The sequence below is a fragment of the Bombus affinis genome, chromosome 12 (genome assembly GCF_024516045.1).
Source record: "Bombus affinis isolate iyBomAffi1 chromosome 12, iyBomAffi1.2, whole genome shotgun sequence".
Lineage (NCBI taxonomy): Eukaryota > Metazoa > Arthropoda > Insecta > Hymenoptera > Apidae > Bombus > Bombus affinis.
In genome coordinates, this window is record NC_066355.1 from 10,993,642 (window position 1) to 11,012,396 (window position 18,755).

At 34.4% G+C, this 18,755-nt stretch overlaps 3 protein-coding genes across 4 annotated transcripts; all 3 read left to right on the plus strand.

The window, feature by feature from the left end:
* Positions 1-797: 797 nt before the first annotated feature.
* Positions 798-3,879, plus strand: LOC126922832 (probable cytochrome P450 6a14). The gene is made up of 5 exons (XM_050735774.1): positions 798-1,190; positions 1,510-2,035; positions 2,784-3,005; positions 3,209-3,460; positions 3,554-3,879. Exons 1-5 carry the CDS (start codon positions 861-863, stop codon positions 3,721-3,723), a joined length of 1,500 nt encoding a protein of 499 aa, XP_050591731.1. The 5' UTR covers positions 798-860; the 3' UTR covers positions 3,724-3,879.
* Positions 3,880-5,144: 1,265 nt separating this feature from the next.
* LOC126922830 (cytochrome P450 6a2-like) lies at positions 5,145-10,007 on the plus strand. Of its 2 annotated transcripts, none has more exons than XM_050735771.1 (6): positions 5,145-5,310; positions 7,795-8,142; positions 8,287-8,812; positions 9,027-9,248; positions 9,360-9,611; positions 9,725-10,007. In XM_050735771.1, exons 2-6 carry the CDS (start codon positions 7,810-7,812, stop codon positions 9,892-9,894), a joined length of 1,503 nt encoding a protein of 500 aa, XP_050591728.1. In that variant the 5' UTR covers positions 5,145-5,310; positions 7,795-7,809; the 3' UTR covers positions 9,895-10,007. The 2 variants fall into 2 exon arrangements, with proteins under 2 accessions (XP_050591728.1, XP_050591729.1); XM_050735772.1 differs by lacking the exon at positions 5,145-5,310 and adding an exon at positions 7,298-7,492.
* An 831-nt stretch (positions 10,008-10,838) lies between these two features.
* Positions 10,839-18,751, plus strand: LOC126922788 (uncharacterized). Its single transcript, XM_050735649.1, has 12 exons — positions 10,839-11,166; positions 11,695-12,038; positions 12,250-12,778; positions 12,873-13,094; positions 13,293-13,544; positions 13,690-13,850; positions 14,954-15,065; positions 16,171-16,520; positions 16,597-17,122; positions 17,246-17,467; positions 17,564-17,815; positions 18,086-18,751. Exons 2-12 carry the CDS (start codon positions 11,706-11,708, stop codon positions 18,247-18,249), a joined length of 3,123 nt encoding a protein of 1,040 aa, XP_050591606.1. The 5' UTR covers positions 10,839-11,166; positions 11,695-11,705; the 3' UTR covers positions 18,250-18,751.
* The last annotated feature ends 4 nt before the right edge of the window (positions 18,752-18,755 follow it).

Below are 18,755 nucleotides of genomic sequence, written 5' to 3' on the forward strand. Positions count from 1 at the left end.
TGTTTCTATTGCGATAAAGACACGATGATAATAGCGATTTTACAAAAATGGAAACTGCAAACGAAAATTCTAACAAAGATTACTATCTCGCGTCGGAGAATTCGTGGCATTTTTGTGGTTATTTTTGTTAAAAGAATTATAACTTAATAGTCAAAAAGATACGGCATCCATAAATATTCCAAGAAACTATCGATTAATTGATATTTGAATAAATGAAATTTCATGTCAGAAAAATTATTTTATTACCTGAAAATTCGTTTCGTTTCCGTATTAGCCGCGATAAGGGGAACCCCACTGTATATTGAAAACTATTTGACGGAGCAACTTGAAGTTCTGTGGACATATTCTATAGAAAGGCATAGTTCCCGTCCGAACTATCAAGTTAATATCTGCAAACTTCAATGACCCATCGACAGGATATGAAAAGAGACAAAGGGGTGCTTAAAGGAGAAAGACGAATTAAATGCCAATCGTTAACCGAGAGTCGAGTTGTGAGGAGTTAATTATTTGCGAGTCGAAAGAAAGTTACCGAATTGTTATGAGTTGTAAACTATTAGTTGTGAGTTCTGAGTTATCAATTTATTTGTCTTAGTTATATCACATTACCGTACTTAGTTCACGTTATATAACCATTATTTCCTATTTAATCCACTGTAAATAGATGCATCTATCAATAAATTTATCATATAGGATAGAAACTATTGGAAATCCTAATTTCTAATACTTCTGAATAAATAACCCTATATCATTTATTATAATTATGATTATATTACATGCATATATAATACATAAATTTATATGTTTTGCAGATTGCTGACTTTGTTCTCTATCGTCGAGAGATTGAATAACGATAAGATAAAATGGCATTTGAAATTTTATGCTACGTGACAGTAGTGTTCATTGCGCTGTATTATTATTTTACGGCAAAATTCAACTTTTGGAAGGATCGTTCAGTTCGAGGTCCAAAACCTATACCAGTGTTTGGCAATATCTTCTGGCCGATGATTGGCAAGATATCGATTGCAGAATATTTGCAGAAGCTGCATAACGAATATAAAGACGAACCCATGATCGGGTTATTCGTACGAAGAACACCTCATCTTGTTATACAGGACCCTGAGTTTATTAAAGACGTTCTTATCAAAGACTTTTCTAAATTCGCGAATCGCGGATTCTTGAAGCAAGAAATAGTAAGTGAACGCATGGAAAAGTGTTTATGTTTCAACGTGTTAAATCAAAGTCTCTACTAACAGTAGGAATTATTATACGCAGTAAGCAACTATTAGAATAGACTAACAAACAAACTAGAAGATAAGCTGATAACCAGCGCATCTAGCGAATGAAAGTTTATGTATTTTTATGTTCTTTTATTTAATATCTCTTTCTTAGATAATTATTCTTTTGATAAGCGATACAAGATATAACAAATAACGATAAATAATATAATAAGTTCCACATATTCCAAATATATAACATTCCGAATATTGTGAATTCGTTCAATGGCTACAGGCGGAACCACTCTCCCAGCACCTCTTCTCTTTAGAAGTAGAAAGATGGAGGCCATTAAGAATGCAACTTTCCCCGGTATTTACGTCTGGCAAACTCAAAGGAATCTTCTCTCTGATTTTCGAATGTGCCAAACGTATCGAGAGCTATTTAGATATATTGATAGCGAAAGGAGAGCCTATCGAGGTGCGAGAACTTGCGGCCAGGTATACTACCGACGTAATAGGCAGCTGTGCCTTTGGGATTGAGATGAATTCGTTGTCGGATAAGGAAAGCGAATTTCGCCGAATGGGCAAAGAAATCTTTGCTACACACTGGAGGGGGATTCTGAAATTCAGGATGAAAGAGTGCATGGGAGAGTTGTACGATTTACTTGGTTATATCCTTCCGGCGGACAAAGTGAACGTATTCATCGAGAGGATCACCATCGAAACGTTGAACTACAGGAAAGAGCACAACATCGTTAGGCAGGATTTCATGAATACGTTGTTGGAACTTCGGAATAACCCCGAAAAAATAAAGGATATTAGTAAGTTTTTAGCAAAGACTATTATTCGTCCTATAAATTATTGTACGTACGCCTACTGACAAAAATTGAGAAACATTACGAGCGCTTGGAAAATGCTGTATATCATTTATCTTCCGACGTGCATCGGATGAAATTAAAAATAGCGTAAAGAGATAACAGACCATGTACGAAGTTGTAACATGTTATTTTTTTTTAATTATGCTCGTGTAAGATCTACGATTAATAACGAATCGGATGAACAAATTGAAACTTCGTAAGAAAAGTTGAGATATACTTTGCTTCAATTACATAATTATCTCTAACGAAAGCTAAACAAAAATTAATCTAATAAGATGTTGGATAATTCTTTGGTTTGATAACTGCATACTCTCTGTGCGTCATTGATTTAATTAATCGAATACAACACGCAATTGATATTTCACACCATTTATATGTAATTTTTTGCATTAGCTCCCCTTCATATGTAAAGTATTCAACTTCCCAATCGACGTTTAACGTAATCCCACAAATGTTCAATTGGGTTCGAGTCGGCAGATTGATTTGGTCGCTTAATTATATTAACATTTTCTTTCGAAAGAAAGGAAGGTCTTAACTAATTTAGAGGAATGTTTCGGGTTATTATCGTATCGAAATTATCATTTTGTTGATATCTTCTCGTTTTCAGATGGCAATATGTGGCTTTATAAAATATCCTTATACACCAATCTATCCATAGTTTCCATTATTGTACCAGGATCATTTCTTTCAGAATTAACGGACACTTTGCTCGCTGCACAAGCATTCGTATTCTTCGCGGCAGGTTTTGAAACTTCATCGATGACGATCAGCAACGCTCTGTACGAGTTGGCTCTGAATCAAGAGATACAAAAGAAACTGCGAGAAGAAATAAAAGAATTCGATACGAAAAATTCCGGGGATTGGAAATACGAGACTATAAAGCAGATGACATATTTGGACAAAGTATTTAAAGGTTGAGACGTAACAGGATCGATTCCTTTAATACGCGCAGGGTTTACTACAATACGAGGGCAGGGCGAAAAGTTTCCGCAATGAAAACAACAATCGCAAATACCAACTATTGTACTAGCGGCGATTCCGGAGACTTACCAATCTGCTCTCGTAATTTATTCGTTATATCAATGCTTTTATCTTCTCCTTTTACTCCGTTTACAGAGACATTAAGGAAATATCCACCTTTGGCATTCATATCCAGAGAAACAACGGACAATTATACTTTCTCGAACACGAAAGTATCGCTAGAAAAATGCATGAGAGTCTGGATACCGGTATTTTCTATTCACAGGGATCCAAATATCTATTCAGACCCAGATAAGTTTGATCCTGAGAGATTTTCCAAGGAAGCAGTAGATGCGAGGCATCCTATGCACTATTTGCCCTTTGGCCATGGTCCAAGGAATTGTATTGGTACGTTTATAACGCGATTATACCTTATTTCTATAGAATTATTATTTTATCAAATGGCATTGACATTGTGTTCTTCGATTTATTTGATTTCAGGTGCACGTTTCGCAATTTACCAAACGAAGATTGGATTAATTAAGATTCTGCATAATTACGAGGTGCAAGTTTGTGAGAAGACACCGATTCCATACGAGTTAAACCCCTTTGCATTTATAATATGCCCGAAAGGAGGATTATATTTAAAAATAATTAAAAGCAAAAATTAATTTACTAATTCTCGAATTAATTTTCTATCTGTATAAGAGAGCAATACAGAATGTTCATGTGTTGCATGTACCTGGTATGGAAATATGTATATGATATTCTTTCTAGTAATTCGTTTATGTAATATCATAGAAATATATACGTATATAATAAATATATATGTAGTATCTTAATGGGTCTTAGAGGAAAGGACAAGTAATGATGTTTTGATTTAATTAATAATATTCGAAGCAACGAAATAATTACAATGCTGTCGTACGTCTTATTTTCAGACGCGGCTTTCGACTTCCCGATTCACACTCTTCGGCTTCTACACTCGCTCGCTCTCGCTTCTCAATTCACACTCTGCACACCTTTTTCATCCGTTCTCTCCGGCTTCTCAACTAATACTGACTTTAACGTCTCTTTGTCTTTTCCCGCCGTTCGAGACACGTATCCCGAAACGCCCGTGGCCAGGGTCACGCGGGCCCTTTCCACGAAACTATCCACTTAAAAAGGATCGACGACACATTGATGTACCCGACGATGCCGCGGCTCTCGCGACATTGTTTACGATTCGGCAGATATCTTAGGCCTTTTGTCCACGATACTACATATATAAACAGTAAATATTAATATCCCTTTCTTTAATGAAGCTTCCTGAATAAATGGTATATTATAGTTTGTGCTCCTTTTCTGTAGAATCTTTTTACTAATTCTTCGATATCTATCTTCTATTAGTATTCTTATTCACTGGCTACATCAGCAAGTGTTGCATAGTAATGTTACATTTGTTTACTTCCACAGCAGCTTTAGCATTGTTTAGCATTTCTAGCAGTGTTTAGCATTGTTTGGTATTCTCGAAGAATAAATGAAATACCTAGCAACTTGTTGTCCCGATTGTTAAAACGTAAAAGCTTGTTTTTCCTGTTTCATTGTATATACATATAGCTTTTTATATACCTTTCATTTTAATTTCTTCGGTAAAAATTTTATCGTACAATCGTTGGTTGTAGAGTCAAAGGAACCGTATTCTTATGATCCTGACATGAAATTCTCGTTAAATAAAGAGATATAGCGAAGATAAAATTTTACATGCATTTATTTATCAGCGAATGAATTTTATATTCACAGTCTGTGTCTACGAAGAGATCAAATTAGTTAGCTTTATTAATGGTTCACTATGGAGTTTCGTGACTTCTAATTTCTACCATATTTCCGTGCTCTCTCTCCCTCCCTCCCCCCCCTCTCTCTCTCTCTCTCTCTTTTACAAGAATAATAATAATTTCAGTAATTACTTGTAAGTTATGTAATACATAGTAGTGTACGACATAAGATACACAGTAAAGATAAATAAGGGATTTATTTGATATCAGCAGCGTAATAATTGGCGATATTGGCGAAGTGATATATGAAATTAGAGAAATAAAGTATAGGAGTACATACGTATAATCTCTGTTACTATACATTCATGTATGATTTTATTTCAATTGCGTCACGATTTAAGAAGAGACGCAAGTAGTGATCGCTGGCAGTATCAGTTGACATCCTTCTACGATACACAACAAACGTAGATCCGGAACAAACTTTCGCAGGATCGTGATTACTACGTAAGTAGTAGCAATATGTAAAAATTTTGTATCAAGGAAACTTCATTACGAGTAAATGTGAAAAACTGTTCTAATTCAACGATTACTTTTCAACATACAAGTCAATTAATCCTACGTAATTCATCAACAAGTTCGGAGAAAATTCTTACTTCTTCTTTTATTCATTTTTAGAAACAACCTAATTTTTTTTAAAGTTTATAATATGGAATCCGTTTACAATGTATATAATTAGTAAAGTTAGACTTTCTATGACGATAATTATGTTGACTGTTTTTTATTTCCAATATTACAAAATTCAATTTCACTGTTACATTCATTCAAGATTGTATTGTATCAATTGTTTGAGCTCATTGTCGAAGAGAACGAATGTAAACATTCTCTTCAATGTAATCTCAACATTTTTGTGTTATACCATGGTGCAATGTCATCGCAAAATGTAATAAAATTACTATTACTAATAAAACTACTATATACCTTGTAAAAATACATTTGTGGAAAAAGTAGCGCACTTACAGCTGGGAAAACAATAGTTGTTTACAATCAGGCTATTGTTTCGAATCGTTATACAAGTACTGCTATCTCTGCAATCTTATCTGCTTACAAATGAGACGTTCCATGAGCTTTGTAAATACATTTAAAGTTCATCTAAAAGATACGCATGCAATCTAAAATGTAAATGCAAAAATGTAATGTAATGTAAAATGTAGAATGCAATGTAAAAAATCTATCAAACCGTTTAAGATTATTTATAAATAAAATAAAGGTAGACAAAGGAATAGAAAATAAGTGTTGTAACATTTGTTTGTTTTTTACGTTTTTTACGTTACGTTTTTTAAGAGAGCTACATATCAAAATTTTATCAAAATGAATAGAAATAACTTTTGGTTGCAACGCGTTTCGGTGAGCTTCAAAACAATTCGCATAATTATTTCTACATTTCTACAATACCCACAGCAGTCTATGTACTTATTTATTTAAAATTCGGGAAAAACGCCCATCTTTATTAGCGTTGTATTCAATGTAGCAGTCAAAATAATCAATTTACATTGTGTATAATGATAAGGATAACGATTTTGCGCCCTTGCAAAGTCACGAGCTTTATCGATCGATGGAGTTGGTTGAGCAAAACAGCTATTCATCGAGGAAATATTTTGCGTCTGTTGAATTCGACCAATGGAACAAATACAAATAATCAAATATCAGAAACCGGCGCGAAGCAAAAGCAGAGAGCAGCCTATTTTCTTAATTAATAGTCAGTTGTGATTTTACTGTATAGTTGTTAGAATAGTTACGTTCAATAAAGCAAAGCTATTACGTTACATTGAAGTTCACGGCTGCTCAAAGTCATTGGAGATTAGCTTCCTCATTCGGTTTGACAATTTGATTACCTTAGTTTTTCTTAGTTTTTCTTTTCGCGATCGTTCCGTTCTATCTTGGCTGTCTTACGGATGAAATTGAAATGTATTTCCTTGTGGGGTCATGTTTATATACTAAATAAAATAAAGATAGACGAGGAAGCGAAGATGAATGCTGTAAAATATTGTATACTTGTTACACTGCTTGTTGCTAAGAACTAGCTATCAAAGTTTTAGCAGAACGAATGATTTATTTTTACCAGTACTAAATTTTAATCTCGCGTAATATGGAATAAAAGATACGTATTTTTCAAATGAATGAAAATATCGATACAGAGACTTAAGAATACGTTAAAGTAGCTCTGATTATTATTTCTATATCACAATTGTTTAACGTTATGCTCCGAAATACTTGTATCTCGTATTTAAGTCGAAGTTTAGAAGGACATTTTCAATCGACTCGATAATGAAATTCGCATTAGATAAATGATATCTATAAATTGATTAAAACAATCTCTCGATAGTGTATATCGACCTTAGAATGACCGAGATATTAGTTGAATGTTACTTAAATTGGATGACGACTGTAACAAGAAAAGTGCATGGAGATTGTTTTAGGGCGACGACAAAAGTAAGCATCAGTACAAACGACGGAAGGAACATAACAATGTCGTCATAAAAATTATTGAGCTACATATTCGAGCAACTTGACAAACAAATTTCCAAAAACTCGAGAAGATAAAAGACTATAATTTTGTTAAACAGTGCAAATCCTTATTACAAAGGAAGAAATATCGACAAAGAATACCGGGATTAAGTTTCAGTTTGTAAGATCTTTTCATTGGATATCCAATTGTTCTCCGATATGGAATAAGGATGAATAATCGATAAAAAGTTTTAATTTATTTGATTAACTTTTGCGATAAAAGAAAATTAATCATTAGAGGCTCTGATCGTCGATAATCAATCGAAGATTACACTGATCGACATATCGCAGATATCAATCCGCTATTTATTAATTGTTAGCTTGTTTTCCTGCGTTTAGCGTGTGGCTTTAAATATCCACTTTGTAAGAAGCAAAAGTTACTGTAACCAATAAATTCTGATCAGTGAAATTTGATCTTTACAGAAAGCCTGATAAAACATGGATTATTTTCAACTTGTCTGTGCCATTGGCATGGTGCTTTTAGCGATCTACTATTATTATACCTCAAACTTTGACTATTGGAAAATTCGTGGCATACCCGGACCGCAACCTACTGTCTTGATTGGCAATTTCAAAGAAATTTTACTTAGAAAAACGTCGCTAGGCGATAAGCTGAGAGATATGTACGAGGAATATAAGAAGGAGCCAATGTTTGGAATATTCGAAGGAATGACGCCTATCCTCGTTATTAATGATCTGGAATTAATCAAAGACGTTCTCATCAAGGACTTTCCTCTATTCGTTAACCGAGGTTTCCGCCTATTTAAAAAGGTACTTGAAAATTATAATTTTACGATTTTCTGTTTTTATGTCCGTTGATTCCCCGATACTTTTACGCCACTTGGCGCATAAAAAGAAATATATTAATATTCACTTCTTGAAAGAAACAAAAATTCAGAAAAAGGTTTTATTCAGGCAGAACCACTGGGAGAACATCTGTTCGCCCTGGAGGCGGAAAGATGGCGACCAATGAGAGCAAAACTCTCCCCGGTATTCACGTCAGGCAAGCTGAGAGAAATGTTCCCTCTCGTAATAGAATGCTCGAAGAATCTGGAGAAATACTTAGACGGTGTATCCCAAACGGGTAAACCAGTGGAGTGCCGCGATTTGGCTGGGAAATTCACAACCGACGTAATTGGTAGTTGCGCTTTTGGAATCAACATGAACGCTCTTTCGGATGAGAACAGCGAATTTCGCGAAGTAGGCAAAAAAATGTTCACACAGACCATGCGAATGCAAATCAGAGATATCTGTCGGCAATTCCTGCCGAACATCTATGAAATATTTGGCCATCTACTGCAAATTCCAGGAGTCGATCAATTCTTAATAGACGTGGTCAGAGATACGATAAAATACAGAAGAGAGAATAAGATAGTCAGACCAGATTTCATCAACACACTGATGGAACTTCAAGACCATCCAGAGAAATTAGAAGATATAGGTATACAGCTTAAAATCAACCCTCTGTGACTTTCTTTAGGTGGATTACAAATATTTGTCCAATTCTGATAAATCTTGATGCACAGAACGTGCAAAAGAGTGAAAAGAGAGCCATGAATTTTTAAAAGAAATTTTCCAATTTTAGTTGATAATAACTCTAATCGAATGAGATTATTATAAAAGTGATATTATAAAGGCGATATTGTCCTTTACAGAACTAACAGATTCATTGCTCACCTCGCAAGCCTTTGTCTTTTTCGCGGCTGGATTCGAGACTTCCTCAACGACGATATCTCACGCTCTCTACGAACTAGCTCTAAACCAACATATACAGGACAAATTACGTAAGGAAATCAGAGAGGTTTGCGACAAACATCAAGGAGTTTTAACGTACGAAGCAATTAAAGAGATGAAATATCTAGACAAGTTTTTCAAAGGTGCGTTACAATGTTAAAACGAAACTTTGATTTCTGAAGGAAATTATTCAAGCAGTTGTTCCAACATTCGAAACAATGATTTACATAAATTATTTACTCTTCTCTATGTAGAGGTGCTGAGAATGTACCCGCTAATACCGTTTGTAATGAGAGAGGCATCGGAAAATTACACGTTCAAAGGCACCAAGGTCACCATAGAAAAGGGCACGAAATTGTGGGTGCCAGCTTATGGAATCCAAAGAGATGCAAATATCTACCCGGAACCTGAGAAATTCGATCCTGAAAGATTCAACGACGATGCTGTTGCTGCTAGACACCCTATGGCTTATTTGCCTTTTGGCGATGGTCCAAGAAATTGCATTGGTAAGTTAATAAAAATAAGCAAAAGGAAAGAAAACCTACGCGGTACTAGTAAAGTATCTTTTACCTCTAAAAAAAAAGCATGAATGACGTAGCTTCTTAATCGTTACTTTCAGGATCTCGTTTTGCACAGTATCAAAGCAAGGTTGGCATTATAGCGATCATTCGTAATCACAAAGTCGACGTTTGTGAGAAAACTAAGATTCCCTATGAAAGTGATCCCCGTTCGTTTATGCTGGCGTTAAAGGGAGGTGTGCATTTGAAAATAACCAAAGTGGAGAATTAATATACTAAAGAATTGTATTGTTATACGCAATGATGTACATATCTAGCTAATTTTAATTCGACCATTTACGGTGACTCTTAAAATTGATAATAAAATTACAGCATCGATTACAAGTTTGCGTTAATCAAAATGTTTATTGATTACTACCAATGGTAACTTATTATTCACTCTTCTCGTTTTCTGTCGCTGGTCGGTTTGAACATTTTCCGTGTTATTAACACGTCAAAAGCCTTGAACAGTTTTCTTAGAACGAAATAGTTTCTATCATTAGATCAATGGCAAAAGCACACTGTTCTATTTACGGTAATTTAATATTTTTCATCCGCTTAACATTTTACTACTCTTACTTAATTCATAAGTAAATATATTCATTCATATGAATCAATTCATAAGTGAGATAAACATTGTTTTTTATATTCATGACACGTTACATTACCAGAATGAGTTAGCAAAAGACCGAATCAAGGCTGTTGATGATTTATATACTGATCCAATATATATCAGTAAATTCGTAATTATGTTCGCAAGCCCCACGATGATGATACACAATGACGAATGGTTTACGTAAACGATATGAGTAAATCTTTGTCAAGGACTTCGCTGCAATCTATCAGAATGACTCTCGACAAATATATATATATATATATTTATAAAAACAGTATTTGTCGAGAGTCATTCTGATAGATTGCAGCATATATATATATACGCAAGTTCCCTACATTATTTCTATTATATCATTAAACTGATTTTGTCATCTGTGATATTTCATATTTTTCATGTGTTGTATAAATATATTTAATGGTCATACTGGTCATATTTCCATGAATCAAATAAATATTATATAATAAAATGGATTAACGCTGTTGTCACTGTTGTTATCAACTTCATTTCAAAAAAATGCTGATAAAATAATATGACATCCAAATTATTGATTGCCATATATATACGTATTCTGTAGATAAGCGAAGGAGAATATTCACCGCGGAGAAACAAAGTTGAAACTTTCCGTGAAAACAATATCGATAACTTGATTCATTTCAAAATCTAAATTAGTTCCGTTAGTCTGCCTTTTGATCCTTATCTTCGTACAAATAGCGTGTATTGCACGACACCAAGCTACAAAATACCGACAGTGGCTAAAACGACACTGCTGCCATCGCTCAGCTGGCTCAAATCTAAGCATCATCGTTAATGCCATTCGACATTCTGTGTGAGATACGAACAGACACGTTTCTTTCTACTTAGTAGAAGCTTTATTTAAAGAGCAACCATGTAAGTATGACAGCAACTTGAAATTTAATTTGTAAATTTAAATGTCACGTATTTATTATTCAACCAATTACCTCAAGCGTTCATTTACACCTCAAGTAACACATTTACAATTCAAAAGTAAAATTTAAATGTTCTTATCGATCAAGCAAAGCTTATTGATTTTTGAGCGGCTTTTCGATATTGATTTTGATATTTACACTACATCGGGAGTTCGTCACAGTGCACATAGATGATAAAAGCAACAAGTAGTATATTTCGTAGTCTAGGTATTATTACAGGAAATTATTACTTGACTAACGTTATTATTATACACCGGAAGTACATTTTCCTCGCATATCCATAGACCATCGTTCAAAAGTATGTAAACACCTGTTATTTCTGAAACATTAAAATATTTCTGAAACACCAATCCGTCATAATAAACTGAAGATTGATCATTTCGAAACCAAGCGTAAAACCATTTAAAAATAAGTAAAATAGAGAAACGACAGCAGTCATTGATTGTGATTTTTAATTATTGAAATTTAGTACCTTACAACATGGACTACTTTCAACTTCTCCTCGGCATTGCTGTAATACTTCTCGCGATCTATTATTACTATACCTCGGTTTATGACACCTGGAAGAATCGTGGCGTACCCGGGCCAAAACCGTCAATGTTTTTTGGCAATTTTGTGGATATTCTCCTTAAAAGACGGGCCGTAGCCACAATTGTGAAAGATTTGTACAACGAGTACAAAAGTGAACCGGTCTTTGGTATATACGAAGGAACATCACCGATTCTTGTTATTAACGACCTAGACTTGATCAAGGATGTTCTCATCAGAGACTTCTCTTTATTCGTGGACAGAGGATTCAAAGTACTTGAAAAGGTATTTCCTTTATTGATTGGTCTGCGCAACAACATTATTGAAAACAGATTTATCGAGTTGATTTGATGTAAAAAGCATCTTGAGTTCAAAGATAAACGAGATGTTTCGGAAATAATAAAATAATCGTACGAACATTATTATTCGGAACAATTGCAAGACTTCCCGAAATCAAAGTGTTTGTAAATTTATCGATATATAATTTCTTGCGTAGATAGAGCCATTGTCGCAGCATCTCTTCCTTTTGGAAGCCAAGAGGTGGCGACCACTGAGAACGAAGTTATCACCAATATTCACCTCTGGTAAGCTGAAAGAGATGTTCCCACTTATAGTAGAGTGCGCGGGAAATTTAGAAAAATATCTAGATAAGGTAGTAGAAAAGAGTGTGCCAATAGTAGAGTGTCGTGATTTGGCTGCAAAATTCACGACCGACGTGATCGGGAGCTGTGCATTCGGGATCAGCACGAATGCTCTTGAAGATGAGAACAGCGAATTCCGAAGAATGGGCAAACAAATTTTCGCTCCCAATTTAAAACAGACTATTCGAGAATCTTGCAGACGACTTGCACCATTTCTGTTTAAAATAGTTGGTTACTTTTTACGGACGACGGAGGTAAACAACTTTTTCATAAATCTAGTTCGTGACACGATGGAATATAGGAAGACGAATAATATAATAAGACCAGATTTTATTTATCTGCTGATGCAACTGAAAGAACATCCGGAAAAGATGGAAAATGTTGGTGAGTAGGGAATTTGAAAGTACATCTCGAATGAAATCGCGAAAAATACATATATCAATAAAAGATTTATAACAAAAAATTGTGTGTTTTACAGAACTAACCGACTCCTTAATTGCCGCGCAAGCGTTTGTCTTTTTCATTGCTGGATTTGAAACGTCTTCGTCGACGATAGCGCATGCTCTCTATGAATTAGCACAAAATCAGGAAATACAAGATAAATTACGGCAAGAAATTAGAGATGCGTACAACAAAGATGGTGGAACTCTGACGTACGAAGGTATCAAAGGAATGAAATATTTGGACAAAGTGTTTAAAGGTGTGTGCCAAAGAATATTTAAGTACGTCTACCTAATGAAATCTGTAATAACAACTTATAACGAAAAGAAAGAAACACTTGATTATTCATAAGATAGTAAAAAGATCATTTACTTATAAATGAGAGAATAGATCCGATTCTCGTGAATAAATCCTGTGCTTTATGTTTACGGAAGAAATATTTTTTGTTATTCCATAGAGACACTAAGGAAGTATCCAATACTGACGGTATTAAACAGACAAGCAATGGAGAATTATACGTTTAAAGGCACAAAAATCACCATACCAAAAGAAACAATAGTATGGATACCAATATATGGTATCCAACACGATCCGAATATTTATTCGGATCCTGAGAAATTTGATCCGGAAAGATTTAACGAGGATGCTGTTGCTGCCAGGCATCCTATGAGCTATCTATCTTTTGGAGATGGCCCGCGAAACTGCATTGGTATTTAAATATAATAAACAAAATATACTCGCAATATAGTATCTTGCTCCCTTATTCTTATATAATGCCATTATTTAATACTATGATAATTATACGATTAATTGTACGACACCGGACCGATGTAATTTTTAAAAATTGCTTTCAGGTGCTCGATTCGCCCATTATCAAAGCAAGGTCGGTCTTGCAACGATTCTGCACAATCACAAAGTCGATGTTTGCGAGAAAACCAAGATTCCATACGAACCAGACAAAGAGGCCTTTTTGTTATCGCTCAGCGGCGGGGTAAATTTAAAGATAACCAAAGCATAAAATTAATGTAAATAATTATTTAGATATATTTTTTTATCTAATTATACTATTACATCGCGAATCTTGCAATTACCATACAATTACGTTGTATTATTATGTACAAATTCTTTAGAAACGATCGTATCAGAGAACGAAGATATTTCATTGATAAAGCTTGAAACTTTTGAAACGTAGATATAACAAAATTTCGATGGAAGTGTCATTATAGAATTCGGTTATCGTGAATTTCCATTTACACTGTATTACAAAGATAAGGATAAAAGGACCGACTTTGTTAGCACATAAAAATGAATCGTTATTGTAATTAAAAAATTACTCCGAATAAATCTGATACAACCGATAATTTTCCACGCAATTGTTGACTACTCGAAGATAAGAAAATGTACGAAAAAATAAGCCGTGTAAGCGGTGTACGAAGAAGGCGTTAACCAATTGCTACTAATCAACTGCGTCATATAGAGAGTGGGTAGAAGCAAACTTACATTCATACTATTTCTGGCAGAAACGACTACAGTCAGTACAGCTTGGCATTGACCGTAGATACAATCCAAACAGTTTCTTTCTTGCAGAAAGCTTTCATCCTCGTATAATTACCCATCTCAATAAGTAAGTGTACAATATCTTACGGTCACGTTACTGCAATGTGTTGACTATATAGCGTGCTGTTGATTATAAATACAGATTGTGCAATTGCGTAGCAGCAAAAATACGTCGAAAAGTTAAAATGTTAGATAACATACATTATAGTTTATATTCTATAGGTTAACATCATTTTTCTTACTTTTATCATCAAATGATACACAGACTTACGCGATAGTTATTTTGTTTCAAATGAACGTAGTAATAATTTTGTTTATTACACGCAACGGTGTTATCTGTCGCGCTGAATTATCGGAAAACGAGATTAATTATGAAAAAATATCTGTATATAATCACACAAGCATCATTTACTTTATTTTATATTCCACGTGATGACGATTATTATTAAACGATGAGTTGGAATTTATTGGGGCGTATTTTTACGACAAAATATGATTTACGTGTCACTTATAACTGGATATAATGCAAAAAGACGCAAAATGATTAATTTGTTTTTTCAGATATTAGCTGCTTATAGATTGGTATTAAATCTTTATCAGTCGGCATCGGTGTTCCTGAACTTCTTTTTTCGTAGTTTATCTCTGCTGCAAGATATCTGCCATAATCAATTTAGTGACAAGTCACTATAGTCGCTTGACTGGTGACACCAGATAGTTTCTTTGTTTATGTCTCTATGATATCTCCGTTTACGTACGCCATTTTAATAGTGTCTGATTAAATGAACTTTAGGTAAGCTCCTATAGTCCGGACTATTGCTGCGCGTTAATTCAGTTATGTATATCAATATCTAATTATAATATGTAAATAATAGGTGCGCTCGTTGTGTGATACGCTCTCACGCGTCACAATTGATAGAGGCTGCAACGTTATTGTGTATTTAAGAGCAAATGTATCCTTATTAACTGAACCAAAAATCGTTAGCGATAGAGATAAATATATAGATGGACTTCTATTATATAAACGACCTGGTCGTATGAACCAAATCGTCCCTCGATGGGGTTGATATAAACAGAGTCTCGCTGTATGTGCAATTTTCTAATTTGCACGATTAATTTTAAAACGCGCGGATAGTGCTCTTAGTTTAATAGCAAATTACTTGCCTGAAACTCGACTAAATGCCACGAACATTCTAAAGTTATGCTATACGTTTGACAAATTTGTTAAAATTTATGCTATAAATATTTTTGTTTCGTTAAAAGTTTTATAGAGTATAAGTAGCAAAAATAACATCGAGTAAGTACGTTCCACGATTCATCGCTATACTAGTACTAATGATCGTCTGGGCCCGATCATCATTATCTACTTCGAAATACTCATTGCCATCGTGACGCGTCGTGTCGTCACTAATCGTAAGCGCGTGTCTTTCGTTTTCCTGTTGATAGTATTATTATGTGAACTCCACGCGGTTGCGGTTTGTTTATCACAATTGTAGAATATATAGAGACAGTATAGAGACAGCATGTTACAACATAACAATATCTCATCCTGACCGCAAACTGAGGTAAGTTTTTAAAAGCCAATCAAAATTCATCGGTCGTATTCAGCTTGCCCGTTAACGATTTATTTATTCTTTTATCCTTCTGAATGTTCATCCTGTTACGATATCATATAGATACAAAAATTTCGATCATTAATAGTTAAAAATACGTTTTTAATTGCACACTCTATATTTAAAAACTACCCTACAAATACTGATACTTATTCGTTGAAATTAAAGAAATCTTGTTCGACATGGACTATTTTCAACTACTGTGTGGCATTTCCGTACTACTTCTTGCGATCTATTACCATTACTCTTCGTACTACAACTTCTGGAAAAGTCGCAATATACCTGGACCAAAACCGATAATCTTCATTGGTAACTTTCTGGACGTCCTCCTTAAAAGGGAATCGATGGCCGATTGGATAAAGAGGTTGTACGACCAATATAAGAATGAACCAGCTTTTGGAGTATACATAGGAACATCACCATTTCTGATGCCCAACAATCTAGATATGATTAAAGATATTCTCATCAAGGACTTCTCTTTATTCGCTGATCGAGGATTTAAATTATTCGATGAAAAAGTAATTGACAACTTCATTGTTCCTGCGTTACATACACTTTTCAAGTAACTAATTATTATTGCAATTTCTTGCGTAGATAGAACCAATAAATCAAAATCTCATCATGTTAGAAGCTGAAAGATGGAGGCCGTTGAGAGCTAAACTTTCGCCGGTATTCACATCCGGCAAGCTCAAAGAAATGTTCCCACTTATAGTAGAATGCGCGGGAAAATTGGAGAAATACTTGGAAGAAATAGTACAGAAGGATGAACCAGTGGAGTGCCGTGAGTTGACTGCAAAATTCGGGATCGATTCGATCGGTAGCTGTGTTTTTGGACTAAACATGAATGCCCTCGAGAATAAGAACTCTGAATTTCTTCGAATGAGCAAGAAAATTTTTGCACCTAACGCGAAACAGATAATTCGCGATTTTTGTAGAGAATTTACACCATCCTTGTATAAAATAATTGGTTCTTACCTCCAACCAAAGGAAGTCAATGATTTTTTTCTAAATTTATTTATCGATACGGTGAAGTACAGGATGGATAATAACATAATCAGACCAGATTTTGTGCACTTGCTGATGGAACTGAAGAAACATCCGGATAAAGTTAACAATATTGGTGAGCATGAGAATACAGTTTAATATTATGCTTCGAATAAAATTAGATCTTTTGTAATAGCAGATATTGCTATATTGCAATGTCATAATAATGCATAGTAACAAATCTTGTTGTATTTTGCAGAACTCACAAATTCATTGCTTGCTTCGCAAACTTTCGCTTTTTTCGTCGGTGGATTCGAAACATCTTCTTCGACGATGTCGCATGCTCTTTACGAGTTAGCACAAAATCTCGAAATACAAGATAAACTAAGAGAAGAAATTAGAGACGTCTACGACCAAAATAATGGAGTTTTGACATACGCAGATATCAAGAGAATGAAATATTTGGACAAAGTACTTAAAGGTGCGTAGTAGAGGGTAAACTCGCAAAATTATTGAAATATTCAAAGATAATTTTATTAATACGAATGATAATATTTTCTATGCCTTTTCTCCGCAGAAACACTAAGAAAGTACCCGCCATTACCTATGCTAAACAGGCAAGCGATGGAAAATTATACGTTTAAAGACACGAACATTTCCATACCAAAAGGAACAGATATATGTATATCAATATATGCCATTCAGAATGATTCAAATGTATATCCGGATCCTGAGAAATTCGACCCTGAAAGATTTAACGAAGATGCTGTTGCCGCTAGGCATCCTATGAGTTATCTGTCTTTTGGCGATGGACCAAGAAACTGCATTGGTATGCTAATAAAATAATAAAATAATAAAATGTCAAATCGTTGGCATGTGCTTGGATCGTTGGTTTCGATCAGCATGACATTACGGAAGAGATAAATCGTCAACATCTTTTTCCTACCTTCTATCATCTTCTCCTATTTAGAAAACATCTCTTCTATCTTTAATATATAAAATCTTCATGAGTTGGAATTTATTCAAAATATTCTGCGAAAAGTTTCCTTGCCAAACTTTCAAGCCAAATAAATATATAATTTTTTATAATTATTTGCAGGTGCCCGTTTCGCGCAATATCAAAGCAAGGTTGGACTTGCAACGATTCTCCGTAACCACAGAGTCGATGTCTGCGAGAAAACCAAGATTCCTTTTGAAAATGACAATCATGCCTTTATATCGACGCTGAAAGGAGGAGTGTATTTGAAAATATCTAAGGCATAAAACAAATAATTATTCTTATAATAATTATTATACTAAAAAGAATTTTAAGACACAGAAACAAGACGTTAATAAAATAAATATGACAAAAATTTGATACATTTTGTTGCGGTATTTGAAAGCGATCGGCACAGACGACTAATCGAGATCGATTAAAAACTTAGATGGCTAACCAAAACCCTAATCGGTACATCTCTACTACTTGAACTTTATGGAGTCTTTAACGTTGACCAATTGGTTGCATTGCTGGCATTCTCTCATTCTCAGCTCTCTTAGTACATTCTTTCTTGGAAAGGATGCGACGATTGCAATGTGGAATTTCCGTCAGAACTGAGAAAATCTAACTACTTTCACCTTGATATTGACATACTCTTCAGAGCTTTCATGAATGAACACTGGATGTGCAGAATTTTCAATGAAAGAATTAATATATATCCGTACTTCTTATTATGCTAATCGTTTGTCATTTGTTACCATTGAATAAAGTAAATTAAGAAAAATCAGAGTCG

Bases quoted from the DNA above. Each gene is read 5' to 3' on its own strand.
- LOC126922832 (XM_050735774.1), top strand. From the start codon at position 861: ATGGCATTTGAAATTTTATGCTACGTGACAGTAGTGTTCATTGCGCTG. The intron at 1,191-1,509 runs GTAAGTGAACGC...CAATGGCTACAG, and splicing joins GATTCTTGAAGCAAGAAATA to GCGGAACCACTCTCCCAGCA. The intron at 3,461-3,553 runs GTACGTTTATAA...ATTTGATTTCAG, and splicing joins TGGTCCAAGGAATTGTATTG to GTGCACGTTTCGCAATTTAC.
- LOC126922830 (XM_050735771.1), top strand. From the start codon at position 7,810: ATGGATTATTTTCAACTTGTCTGTGCCATTGGCATGGTGCTTTTAGCG. The intron at 8,813-9,026 runs GTATACAGCTTA...TGTCCTTTACAG, and splicing joins AGAGAAATTAGAAGATATAG to AACTAACAGATTCATTGCTC. The intron at 9,612-9,724 runs GTAAGTTAATAA...CGTTACTTTCAG, and splicing joins TGGTCCAAGAAATTGCATTG to GATCTCGTTTTGCACAGTAT.
- LOC126922788 (XM_050735649.1), top strand. From the start codon at position 11,706: ATGGACTACTTTCAACTTCTCCTCGGCATTGCTGTAATACTTCTCGCG. The intron at 12,779-12,872 runs GTGAGTAGGGAA...TGTGTTTTACAG, and splicing joins GGAAAAGATGGAAAATGTTG to AACTAACCGACTCCTTAATT. The intron at 17,123-17,245 runs GTGAGCATGAGA...TGTATTTTGCAG, and splicing joins GGATAAAGTTAACAATATTG to AACTCACAAATTCATTGCTT.